The sequence below is a fragment of the Oncorhynchus nerka genome, linkage group LG9a, assembly GCF_034236695.1.
Source record: "Oncorhynchus nerka isolate Pitt River linkage group LG9a, Oner_Uvic_2.0, whole genome shotgun sequence".
Classification (NCBI taxonomy): domain Eukaryota; kingdom Metazoa; phylum Chordata; class Actinopteri; order Salmoniformes; family Salmonidae; genus Oncorhynchus; species Oncorhynchus nerka.
In genome coordinates, this window is record NC_088404.1 from 46,908,591 (window position 1) to 46,921,243 (window position 12,653).

Sequence of the window (12,653 nt, forward strand, 5' to 3'; positions counted from 1 at the left end):
CCAACATACCTGGAAAAAGCCCAAGCAACAGATCTATTTCCCCCCACCCCCAATTAGACTCTTCACCCACTTCAACTCGTTCCCCTTATCTCTCCCCGTCTCCTCATGCTCTGTTAGCTCAGCTGGCCAGAGATGGTTGTTGTAAACCTCTTCCGGCCCCATACCGCCACCCCCACCGTCCTACTCCCTTCGTCTGTGGGTGAGATAAAGCCTTCCCACAGTACCCTGCTTTTGTCCAGGCTCTCTTTATGAAACGGGCCTTTCCCTGCTTTTAGCCAGGCTCTCTTTATGAAACAGGCCTTTCCCTGCTTTTAGCCACGCTCTCTTTATGAAACGGGCCTTTCCCTGCTTTTAGCCAGGCTCTCTTTTTAGGAAACAGGCCTTTCCCTGCTTTTAGCCAGGCTCTCTTTATGAAACAGGCCTTTCCCTGCTTTTAGCCAGGCTCTCTTTATGAAACAGGCCTTTCCCTGCTTTTAGCCACGCTCTCTTTATGAAACGGGCCTTTCCCTGCTTTTAGCCAGGCTCTCTTTAGGAAACAGGCCTTTCCCTGCTTTTAGCCACGCTCTCTTTATGAAACGGGCCTTTCCCTGCTTTTAGCCACGCTCTCTTTATGAAACGGGCCTTTCCCTGCTTTTAGCCAGGCTCTCTTTATGAAACGGGCCTTTCCCTGCTTTTAGCCAGGCTCTCTTTATGAAACAGGCCTTTCCCTGCTTTTAGCCAGGCTCTCTTTATGAAACAGGCCTTTCCCTGCTTTTAGCCACGCTCTCTTTATGAAACGGGCCTTTCCCTGCTTTTAGCCAGGCTCTCTTTATGAAACAGGCCTTTCCCTGCTTTTAGCCAGGCTCTCTTTATGAAACGGGCCTTTCCCTGCTTTTAGCCAGGCTCTCTTTATGAAACGGGCCTTTCCCTGCTTTTAGCCACGCTCTCTTTATGAAACGGGCCTTTCCCTGCTTTTAGCCACGCTCTCTTTATGAAACGGGCCTTTCCCTGCTTTTAGCCAGGCTCTCTTTATGAAACGGGCCTTTCCCTGCTTTTAGGGCTCTCTTTATGAAACGGGCCTTTCCCTGCTTTTAGCCAGGCTCTCTTTATGAAACAGGCCTTTCCCTGCTTTTAGCCAGGCTCTCTTTTTCCCTGCTTTTAGCCAGAAAACAGGCCTTTCCCTGCTTTTAGCCAGGCTCTCTTTATGAAACAGGCCTTTCCCTGCTTTTAGCCAGGCTCTCTTTATGAAACAGGCCTTTCCCTGCTTTTAGCCAGGCTCTCTTTATGAAACAGGCCTTTCCCTGCTTTTAGCCAGGCTCTCTTTATGAAACAGGCCTTTCCCTGCTTTTAGCCACGCTCTCTTTATGAAACAGGCCTTTCCCTGCTTTTAGCCACGCTCTCTTTATGAAACAGGCCTTTCCCTGCTTTTAGCCACGCTCTCTTTATGAAACGGGCCTTTCCCTGCTTTTAGCCATGCTCTCTTTAGGAAACAGGCCTTTCCCTGCTTTTAGCCAGGCTCTCTTTAGGAAACAGGCCTTTCCCTGCTTTTAGCCACGCTCTCTTTAGGAAACAGGCCTTTCCCTGCTTTTAGCCACGCTCTCTTTATGAAACAGGCCTTTCCCTGCTTTTAGCCAGGCTCTCTTTATGAAACAGGCCTTTCCCTGCTTTTAGCCAGGCTCTCTTTTATGAAACAGGCCTTTCCCTGCCAAGAAGAAGAACCCTATTGATCCCCTTCTGCCTCCCATCACTCCCTCTGTCTGTTCCTTTCCCCTCCCACTTTTTCTTGTCTTTGCAGTTTGCCCTAGCTAGTTCTTCTCCTCTGCTGCTCCATAAAAACTACAGCCTCAACTGAAGGGAGAGGCATACATTTTTTACATCTGAAGGATTGTTGTTGCAGGTGCATGGTAACAGTTGATTGAGATGAGATAAAAGAAGAACCCCGCACACTGCTCTTGATAGTAATCACTGCTCTTTATTGAGCTTTACGTATCGGCCTCAAGGCCTTCCTCAGAGCTTTTAAAGCCAAGATAATTTGCATGTTTTTCCCAATTACTCTTCTATCTTGCTCATTACATTTTTTTTAAGGGAGCGAATGGAAGTTGTACTGGCCGTTTCTTTTAGGTTTCCCTCAAGATTGCTGATTTCTCCATTTCCTATATACAATAAAGCAATGTCATCAAAAGTTTCAGTCAGAGGTTGTTTCCTCTGTTTGTTTTAAAACCAAATAATTTGATGAACTGGCCTTGATCCAACATGGAGTCAGTAAGTGGGTCAGCTTTAGTTTAGAAAAGATGCACGTCTGCTCTCTGCCGCCTCTCTCCTGGCTGTGTACACTTTCATCCCTCCCAGAAATGGTTGTTGCTTGTGAACTTTGACCTCGCGTTCAAACAGTCACGACCCAGTCATTGTGCAGAAATGCATATTGAAGTTCGACAAGGTTGTTTTATGAGAAATCCTTATTATTTACGCCATCAAATCAAGTGGCAGTTATTTTATATCTGAAGAGCCTAGACAATTTTGGATTTTTTAAACGTACTTACAAAGAGATATTATGTGGATATCCAGAATTGAGCTCGATGATTAGTGCTTTGTCTACACCTGTTTTTGTCTGGGATGGGTTTGGCACTGCTATCCCTAATCTGTGTGTGTGTGTGTGCGCATGTGTTCCTATGCATGTGTGCAGGCTCCAGTGCTGCGGCTTGAAGGTTGGGGAGGCTCCGTCTGCGGTCCCCCAGCGGCCAGACGTGGTGTGTGGGGACAGGGACACCTCGAAGCAGCCCTTCTCCCCCCTGGTCTCCCCTGTAGACGGGCCAGACACCACTGACACCATCCTGGCTCACAGGAGAGCCACCTCGGACCCCCAGACCACCATGGAGCACGGACTGGTCGGCTGCAGCAAACTAAACAAGACCTCGGCGGGTCTGAAGACCAGCGCCAGCATCCGGGACAAGATCTCCCAATGGGAGGGAAAAAAGGAGACCCTCCCTACCACCCCAGTGGTTGGAAGTGGTCCATGTCTGCTGACCACAGTGCACAAGGAACCAGAGTCTGTGAGAAAGGAGATCTCGGAGGTCCACAGGCCGGACAGTAAGAGGTTGGTCAGTTGGGAGAGGCAGGACTCTGGGAAGGAGCATGCAGGAAAGCTGGGGGATTTATGGCCAAAGTCACCTGAGGGCCCCACTACCAAGGGGGACCGAGAGGTGATACTGGATAGAGGACCCCTCAGAGGCAGTAGTAAACTCACAGAGACAGCCAAGGAAAATAAGTCAGTTTTGACTCACATTAAGAAACTGGAGCAGGCCATGAAAGAGGGTCCCACCAATCCCTCTTTGGTGTTGCCTGGGAACTATTTCTGCCCTCCTTCCGAGGAGCCGGAGGAGGCAGAGAGGAGGGGGAACGAGCCCATATTTGGGACACTGGACGTTATGGGGTCAATGCCTGTGGGGTCATCGTGGCGGTCAGGTGACCCTGAGAATGTGTACACTGAGCCTGGCGCTGCCAGTCCCTCCATCAACCCCTTACCTAAACCCCAGCGAACATTCCAGCACCACACCCCTCCCAGCACCCCAGCCTCAGGACTGAGCCTGGGCAAGGGGAGACGTGACCTGCCCCCTCTGCCCTCCATCCCCCGCCTCCCCTACCCACCTGCCCCCCGCCAGCAGTCTGCAGGAGACCCTGGGCAGACCGAACCCGAGACAGCAGTAACAGGTAAGAGGCAGAGATCAGACGGAGATGAAATTAGACAATATGGGAGGAAATACAGCACCCTCCGATTCAGATACAGATTCATTCATTGCCACATCAAAGATTGGCGGTGTTGTCTTTTGGTACAGCAGTCTTTCTCTGTACATGTTTTACCCTAACCGCCTAACCGCATACTTCATCCAATAATCCAGTGCAGCGTCTCATTCTGCACATCTGCACTGAATCAGAGGGGGCGATGTCATTCTGCTAATCATAGCATTCTAGAGGGTGAGGTCATTGGTTGAAGCTGTGGAATGTACACATGGAACATGAACCTTGCCAAGAGACTCCTGGCAGGAAACAATAACATGTTGCACTGTGTTTTTGTGGTTGATTGGTCCTTGGAATATCAAGGGCTTATGGTAGAGTCATTTTATAGCCCTTACGTGGCATTGATTTACTTTTCATTTTCACCGATGAAGTGTGAGGCTATAAAGAGACGAAGTTCATCTAAGGCTTCTAAAAGCACAGTACGTGTTTTCAAGTATAGAATTAAAGAAACCCCCTGTCTGGACTCAAGCGTTTGCATGTTTCTATTGTTGATTTCTTTAGTAGACTGCATTCTCGTAAGACTTAGTCTGGCTGTGTAACGTTACATACCAAATATGGAAGTTTCACACAGCTGAGGTCTGTGTTTCCAAACTCTTTGTGAAGTTGGCCCAAGTTTCAGCCCAGCTAGCACTTAACCCTTTGACACACGCCAACAAACGGGTGTGATCATTCTACAGAGGTCCCTGCAGCGTACGCTCAAACCGGTGTGATTAGAATGTCCAGTTTCGATTGAAGCAACAGTCAGCGTTTGAGCTGTCCCCCCACTTTTTTTTTTTTTTTTTCAAACATTTGGCACAAACACAGTCCTAACAAAGTTATCCCCTGAATTTGACCAGTTAATTTTTTTGGATGCAATGTCCAGCCATGCTGTCGATACTTCTGTGAATAACACAATCATCAACCTGAAAATGTAGGCTACATTAATCCTAGCTCTAACTGAGGAAAGCGTGACATCACACAAACGGTCATATTTATCCAACTCTCTGCTGACAGAAACCATAATATTAATTAGCTAATAGCAATTTGTCGCATCACAGGTGAGCTCACCATTGGTCAAAATAATTGAGTAAAACACTTTCTATAAATCAAAAGTAATCCGACGATGGATAGTTTGTGCACGCCGCATGTTTCTTTTTTCGCGTCAACCAAAGCAGAGGAGTTTGGTCTGTTTGTAGACACAACCCTTCAACATGCATACTCCATTCATTCACTTCTGGAAGTTTACTCAAAAGATGAGTGAACCATTCCTTCACGTTATTTTATAACATCTTTGATCTGACAGACATTTACGTGACACCAGAATGTATTGTATAATGTCAACAAACATGGCACCACACAGCTGGCAAATAGCTTAGCATTAGCTCATTATAATCAGTACAACTTTCAAAAAAGTATTTTACAGACACATGTCCATTACAATCTATGCAATCATCGGAATGCATGATTTGTCACCAGTACTTGAAGATACATTATGCTACACAAAAAAATGCCTACCCCCCCCCTCCTTGCAACCTAAAAATGTACATTCCCAGAACAAGTGTTCTCAGAACGTTTAAAAAAAAAACTTCAGTTTTACTGGTCAGGAAACTTATGGCTTCGTTCCCAGAACGAAGCCATAACCAAATACAACCAAACCAAATACATGTTTCCACAACTTCCAAAGAAACAAATGTGCTAGCTGGAAGAGTGTGCCCAACTGGGGCACTGGTAAAAAATAGTGTGCTATATATGGAATGGGGTGAGGCTGTCCAAAATGGCAGTCTTTTGTGGGTTTTACAGAACAATAGTCCTACTGGAAGAGATACTGTCTGTTTCCCACTGGGCCAGACTGTTTGGCAGCAGTGGTGCACACACATATATGGGCATTCAGAGCTGGCCAAGAGTAGTATCTGTCAGTCTGCCTACACACCTTTACCATCTGGAGGGCTATGGAGATAGGTAGTTCTAGACTGAAATGCCTTTCTTTGCTTCCTTTACCTCGGTCCCAGAGGTAGAGAGGGAGCATATGCAAACAGTTCATCTTGAATCTTCACCACCAGCCAATACTGCCAAGTCAGATTATTTGTGTTCCTTAACTTAAATCCACTACTTCTCCCACCTGGCTGATCCGTGTGTCTGTCCTACAGGAAGTCCTATGAGTTTGAGGATCTGCTGCAGTCGTCAGAGAGCAGCAGGGTGGACTGGTACGCTCAGTCCCGACTGGGCCTCCCACGTACTTTATCAGAGGAAAACGTCTACGAGGATATCCTAGGTAACACACCTTCTTCCTGGTCCTACGTATATGTTCCTAACATGGGCTTGATGGCTCAGTTGGTTGGAGCTGTGTTGGATTGTTTGCAACATCAGAATTTCTGCACGAACCACATATACAGAGTATGTTCTTATACTGTACGTTCCTAACACTGGATAGTGGAAGTGTTTAAGGGTTGACTCGTGTCATGGGCCTTTCTGCTCAGGGGCAACTCAATGCCACAGAGTTCAGGGTCCTGTTCAGTAGGTTACACTGTAGCATAACTCAGTGGAAAACAAAGCTGTTTTGTTACTGAACACAACCCATGTGTTACTAAGGTTTTCTTTTGTGCTTTTTAATTAAGAGGCATGCTGCTTCGGTATTGTTATTTGTAACAATGTGGTTCTCTTACCTACGTTTCTACATTCTGTCGACTGTGTTGAACGAACCCCACCTCCAGCCTGTTTAATATCATGTTGGTGTAATGGAGTTTTGTGCGGTCTTAACATTTGTGTGTGTGGGGGGGGGGCACATATTTGTGGCTTAGTCCCCTGGTGCATTTTTGGCAACATTCTCCATGGTTTCTATAGTTTTCTTCGCTCACACACTGAGTATTGGTCGTTACATCTAGCGTATATTCAGGTCCGTGCTTTAGAGCTCAACCATAACGATCAAATGGTGTATTTTATTGCATTTGGGTGCTGCCTATACTTAGTCTGTATTTTCTTAGTGTCTAAGTGGTGTACCTAGAGTGATTTCTAAGACATGGTCTACCGAGCCCCCGGCCCCCCCATGGGTCAAGTAACTCATGGCTCACTGTAGGAGCAGCTTTAAGTGCCTATGGGAGGAAGAGTTGGAGTTGGAGCTACAGAGAGGGAGGCAAAGGCGGGACAGCAGACTGTTAGAACTGGGTATGAGTGTCTCCACCATTAACCCCCCCCCCCCCCCCCCGAAAAGCTAAACACAACCAACTTGAGCTTGCTCTTTCAAATAGACAAAGCAACAATCATCACTTGAGAAATCTCTACCACAGACAGTAGTAGGCCTATAATGATATAGATGTTTGCCAGTGAAATGTGAAAACCAGTATTCTAGCTGATCCCTTGTTTTTCTGAGGAGAGGAGGGGGAAGAACTGTCTGTCCCGGTCTGACGTCCCCCTCCAACAGGTCCATCTGGTAGATGGATCGATGAGGGAGAAGAGACCGGCCCGGCTCTGGAAAATGGGCCTCACTGTCCCTGCCTCTCTCTCTCTTATCTGCGCTCACAGCAATGGTTTACTGGTGCTGTAGTGTAAACTGCATCTGTGCTAGAGAGGGCAGTTTATCTTGGTGAAATATGATCTTGGTTGCAAGCACTGCTGCTGGCAGGTCTGTACATACACACATCTGGAGCAAAAATATTGGAAATGCAACCAAAACATACTGGCAATGAATTAGAGCACTCGTTTGCGTAGATTGCTGTCCAATTAGAAACATAGGACATTAGAATCGTGGTTCGATAGCATGTTGCTGAGTTTTTGTGGTGGTCTGTTTCCTTTGCAGACCCTCCGTCAAAGGAGAATCCTTACGAAGATATAGAGTTGAAGAGAAGTTGCCCTGGAAACAAGCGCTCTTTACCCATCTCCTCTCCCTCATCCCTTGTCCCCGACACACCGGCCAAGGTGCATAATGTAGAATGTATTGTCCCTGCTAGTAATGTGCATTGTGCTTCTAGTGAATGTGACCATAGTAATCAACTGCTTGTAGTGATCAGATTGTGAACTAATCATAGATGTCCACTATACAGTTTCAGGAGGAGAAAACAACACATTAATACACGTCTCGGCCTCCCGCTCTTCTTCCTCTTCCTCTATTCTGCCTCCCTCCAGCTGTCCTCAAAGCCAGGTTTCTTCAGGCAGAACTCAGAACGCCGCAGCTTCAAGCTCCTGGACCTGCGTAAGACCAACCGGGACACCGGCATCTCCTCGCCCTCCCGCATCAGCCCCCCCTCCACCCCCAGCAGCCCTGACGACACTCCCAGTCTCTCAGGAGACCCCTACAACCGCAGGCGCAGAAAGATCCCCAAGGTAAATGGGGGGCCTACCAGACGCCTAACCTCCCCCATCCTCAGTGATTTACAGGCACAGTCTACTGCTTTGGGGTGCCTGGTGCTCTCAATCGTCCCAGTCTAGTGCCAAGGCATGGCCTGCCTCATGCAGTTGTCTGGGAATAACTTAGACAGGACAGAGACAGTTAAGAGAATGTCCCTAGACAGGACAGTTAAAGATTTATTTTGACAATATATTTCCATGGAGAGATAATGTCTCCCAACAAGTGTTGTGTCCAACAACTCTCAGAATAGTACTGTGTGGTTGCTGCCGGTCTGTTAATGCCTCTGCCAGTAATACTGTCGTAATTGCCTTTTTTGGCAAGGCAATGACCAAAGAGCTGGCTAATAAAGCAGAAATAGACTGGCACTCAGGTTAACCTATGTAGTGAGAGGGTGGTTCTGGGAAGTTACGATAGAGGATTCTATTGTTGTGCTACTTCTCCTCCCTACAGATGGTGCTGAAGATCAACGGCATCTTCGAGTTGAGGAGAGGGAAGAAACGCATGAAGAGGGTGTCTCAGTCTACGGAGTCTAGCTCAGGGAGAGGTGAGGGGAGACCTGCCAGGAACACACCGAGGGGAAGGGGCTCAAGCTGCTTAAAGGCATACCCCTACACTGCTACACCTCTACCCCCTTACGACCCTATCCCACTATTCCCCTAACCCCCTAGCCGTTAGTTTCACAGCTGCTTTCGCTACACAGTTTGGACAACACTGCCTCATATCTCCATAAAAGCAACAACACTCCTCCATATGTGTCCACTTAGCTTTATGGGCATGTTTAAATTTTTGGGTCAGTTGCGTTTGACCCATTTTTCAGATGAACATTTTGTTGTTGCTTAATCAAGCACAAATGTGGAACGAGTTTGTTATTGTGAATGAGTACTATGCCATATGTGGAAATGTTCTGCCTCAAATGTTATTTCACATTATTTACAATGTGGTGGTCACGTTCACTCATTATTTTGTTACTTTGTTTCTCTTTGATGCAGTGACCGATGACAACAGTGAGTCCGAGAGTGACACAGAGGAAAAATTGAAAGGTGAGGACATCCTCAAGACTATCTGTGTGTGCGTGTACTGAAATGTATAGTGCTCTCTTCTTTCTAGAGGAGGAATGATTGGATGAAATCTGCCATTCCTTTGGATTAAGTGTATTTTGATGTGTCAGCTCATAGCCAGCGTCTGTCATCGGTGCAGTCCATGTTGAGGCAGACGGGGCGGTGCCGGACCCTGGAAAGGGGCCCGATGGACCTACAGGAGAGGAAGCTGTTTGAGTACTTCATAGTGGTGGCACTTCAGAATACCAAGGCTGGAGCTCCTTATCTACCAGAGGTCACTCAGCAGTTCCCCATCAAGGTAGTCCAAGCTGACAGCTAGTCCTCAACCAACTGGAGTGTTCATGTGTTTATCTTATAAGTGAAAAAACATTTTTAAAATGTGTGTGTGTGTGTGATGTAATATCAGACAAGTTTGGAGACACCTACTCATTCAAGGTTTTTCTTTATTTTTCCTATTTCTACATTGTAGAATAACAGTGAAGACATAACAACTATGAAATAGCACATATGGAATCATGTAGTAACCAAAGTGTTTGATAATGCGATGCTCCTGGCGGCAGAGAAATCAGGCGCAGGAGAGCGGAAACTGATTTACAACGGTTGTTTAATAACCATAAACCACTGTCAACAGAATAATACAATAAATGCACAAGCACTTCTACAAACTATTGCGGCCAAGGACATGGGGGGGGGATCAGAGGGTTAAATAGACAACATGTAATTGATGGAATTGAAACCAGGTGTGATGGAAGACTAGACAAAACCAATGGAAAATTAAGTGGATCCGCGATGGCTAGAAGGTCTGACGTCGAACAGCATCAACACCGGCCTCTGGTACGAGGCACAGGGCGATCCGGACGAAGACTGAACTCCTGCAGCATTGAAGGGTCCAACACGCCCTCTACCGGAACCCAGCACCTCTCCTCCGGACCGTACCCATCCCACTCCACGAGATACTGAAGGCCCCTCGCCCTATGCCTCGAATCCAGTATGGAGTGAACGGAGTAACCTGGGGCCCCCCTGATGTCCAGAGGGGGCGGAAGAACCTCTTGCATTTCAGACTCCTGGAGCGGGCCAGCCCCCACCGGCCTGAGGAGAGACACATGGAACAAGGGTTTAATAGGGTGGAAGCTGTAATCGATAACAAACCTTGTTCACTCTCCTCAGGACATTAACCTCTTACAGCTACCCCCCCACTTTTTTCAATTTCCGCCTGAAGACATACCCAAATCTAACTGCCTGTAGCTCAGGCCCAGAACCAAGGATATGCATATTCTTGGTACCATTTGAAAAAACACTGATGTTTGTGTAAAAGTGAATTGAATGTAGGAGAATATAACACAATAGATCTGGTTTAGATAATACAATGAAAAAAACATACGATTTTTTTCTCTATTGTTGTATCGTCATCTTTAAATGGCCCCACAAACCGCGGACCCAGCTTCCGGGCAGGCGGAGGGGCAGGTTTCGGGACGAGAGCCAGACCCGGTCCCCCGGTGCGAACACCGGTGGCGATCCGCATTCTTCTTTTGGCACTTCACGGCCTGCTGAAGGTGGACACGGATGGCTTCCCATGTCTGATCCGCGCGCCTGAACCAGTCGTCCACCGCAGGAACCTCTGTCTGACTCTGCCAAGGCACCAGAACCAGCTGGTACACCAGTACGCACTGAAAGGGAGAGAGGTTAGTGGAGGAGTGGCGGAGCGAGTTCTGTGCCATCTCGGCCCAGGTCACAAACGCAGCCCACTCCCCTGGCCGGTCCTGGCAATAGGACTGCAGAAACCTACCCACATCCTGGTTCACGCTCTCCACCTGCCCATTACTCTCGGGGTGAAACCCTGAAGTAAGGCTGATCGAGACCCCGAGACGTTCCATGAACGCCTTCCAGACCCTAGACGTGAACTGGGGACCCCAATCAGACAAGATATCCTCAGGCACCCCGTAGTGCCGGAAGACGTGTAAACAAGGCCTCCACAGTAGGTAGGGCCGTAGGGAGACCGGGCAGAGAGAGGAGGCGACAGGACTTAGAGAAACGATCCACAATGACCAGGATCGCGGTGTTACCCTGTGAGAGTGGAAGATCAGTCAGAAAATCCACCAACAGGTGCAACCAAGGCAGCTGTGGAACGGGTAAGGGGTGTAGCTTACCTCTGGGCAGGTGCCGGGCCCCCCTTCAACAGTGAGGTAATGGGAGCTGTAAGCGCTCCTGAGATCTAGTTTGGTGAAGAAGCGCATTGACTCAATCGCTGTGGCTATGAGTGGTAGCGGGTAACTATACCTCAGTGATCTGACTCAGACCCCGATAGTCAATACATGGGCACAGACCTTCCTCCTGCTTCACAAATAAGAAACTTGAGGAGACTGGTGAAGTGGAGGACCAAATGTACCCCTGACGCAGGGATTCGGAGACATATGTTTCCATAGCTTCCATCTCCTCCTGTGAGAGGAGAAACACGTGACTCCTGGGAAGTGCAGCGTCTACCAGGAGAATTATCGCACAATCGCCCCGTCGATGGGGTGGTAATTGAGTCACCTTCTTTTTAGAGAAGGCAAGAGTCAAATCGGCATATTCAGGAGGGATGCGCATGGTGGAGACCTGGTCTGGACTTTCCACCGTAGTAGCACCAACGGAAACCTCAACACCTCCCCGAGCACTCCCGCAACCACCCCGTGAGAGCCCTCTGTGGCCAAGAAACAGTGGGGTCATGACTAACCAGGGTAGGCCTAGCACCACGGGAAACACAGGAGAGTCAATAAGGAAGACTAATTCTCTCCTTGTGCCCCCCCCTGCGTCACCATGCCCAGAGGAGCGGTGGACTCCCTGATCAAACCTGACCCTAATGGTTGACTATCTAAGGTGTGGAACGGGGAAGGGCACAGTCACGGGAACAAATGTGGATCCCTAAACTATGGGCGAACGATCGATCTATAAAGTTCCCAGCCGCACCTGAATCGACGAGCTCCTTATGCTGGGAATGGGAATGTGGGGAAAAGAGACAGACAAACGTATGAGCAACAGAGGGCTCTGCGTGAGAATGGTGCCGGCTCACCTGGGGTGACTCCAGAGCGCTCTGCCTGCTGCCTCAATCCCCAGAGGAACCAATCCGGCAGTGTGACCTCTGTGGCCACAGATGGTGCACAAGCTGGAACCCCCTCCGGTCTCCCTGCGCACAGCCCCTCCCAGCTCCATAGGTATCGGAGAGGGGGTGCAGCGGGATGAAACCACCAGATGAACTCCTCAAACTGGTGCAACGCCACATCTCCCTCTCTCCACACGACATTGGCCCACTCCAGGGCATTCCCGGTGAGGCACGAGACTAGGGCGGACACCCTCTCATGACCCGACGGAGCCGGGTGGATGGTGGCCAGGTATAGGTCCAGTTGTAGAAGGAACCCCTGGCAGTTCGCAGCCTTCCCATCGTATTCCTAGGCCAGGGAGAGACTAATCCCACTTGAACCAGGATGAAGAGGGGCGCTCAGTGGAGACCCCGGTTATGCTGG

At 48.5% G+C, this 12,653-nt stretch overlaps 1 protein-coding gene across 1 annotated transcript in view; it reads left to right on the plus strand.

Moving 5' to 3' along the window:
* The window catches only part of si:dkey-82f1.1 (DENN domain-containing protein 2A), a 40,243-nt gene that overhangs the window by 14,222 nt on the left and 13,368 nt on the right, over positions 1–12,653 (plus strand). The window contains 8 exon segments of the mRNA XM_029668367.2: positions 2,663–3,600; positions 3,603–3,687; positions 5,901–6,025; positions 7,547–7,665; positions 7,873–8,070; positions 8,546–8,639; positions 9,085–9,135; positions 9,264–9,451. Coding sequence (XP_029524227.2) covers positions 2,663–3,600; positions 3,603–3,687; positions 5,901–6,025; positions 7,547–7,665; positions 7,873–8,070; positions 8,546–8,639; positions 9,085–9,135; positions 9,264–9,451 — 1,798 coding nt within the window.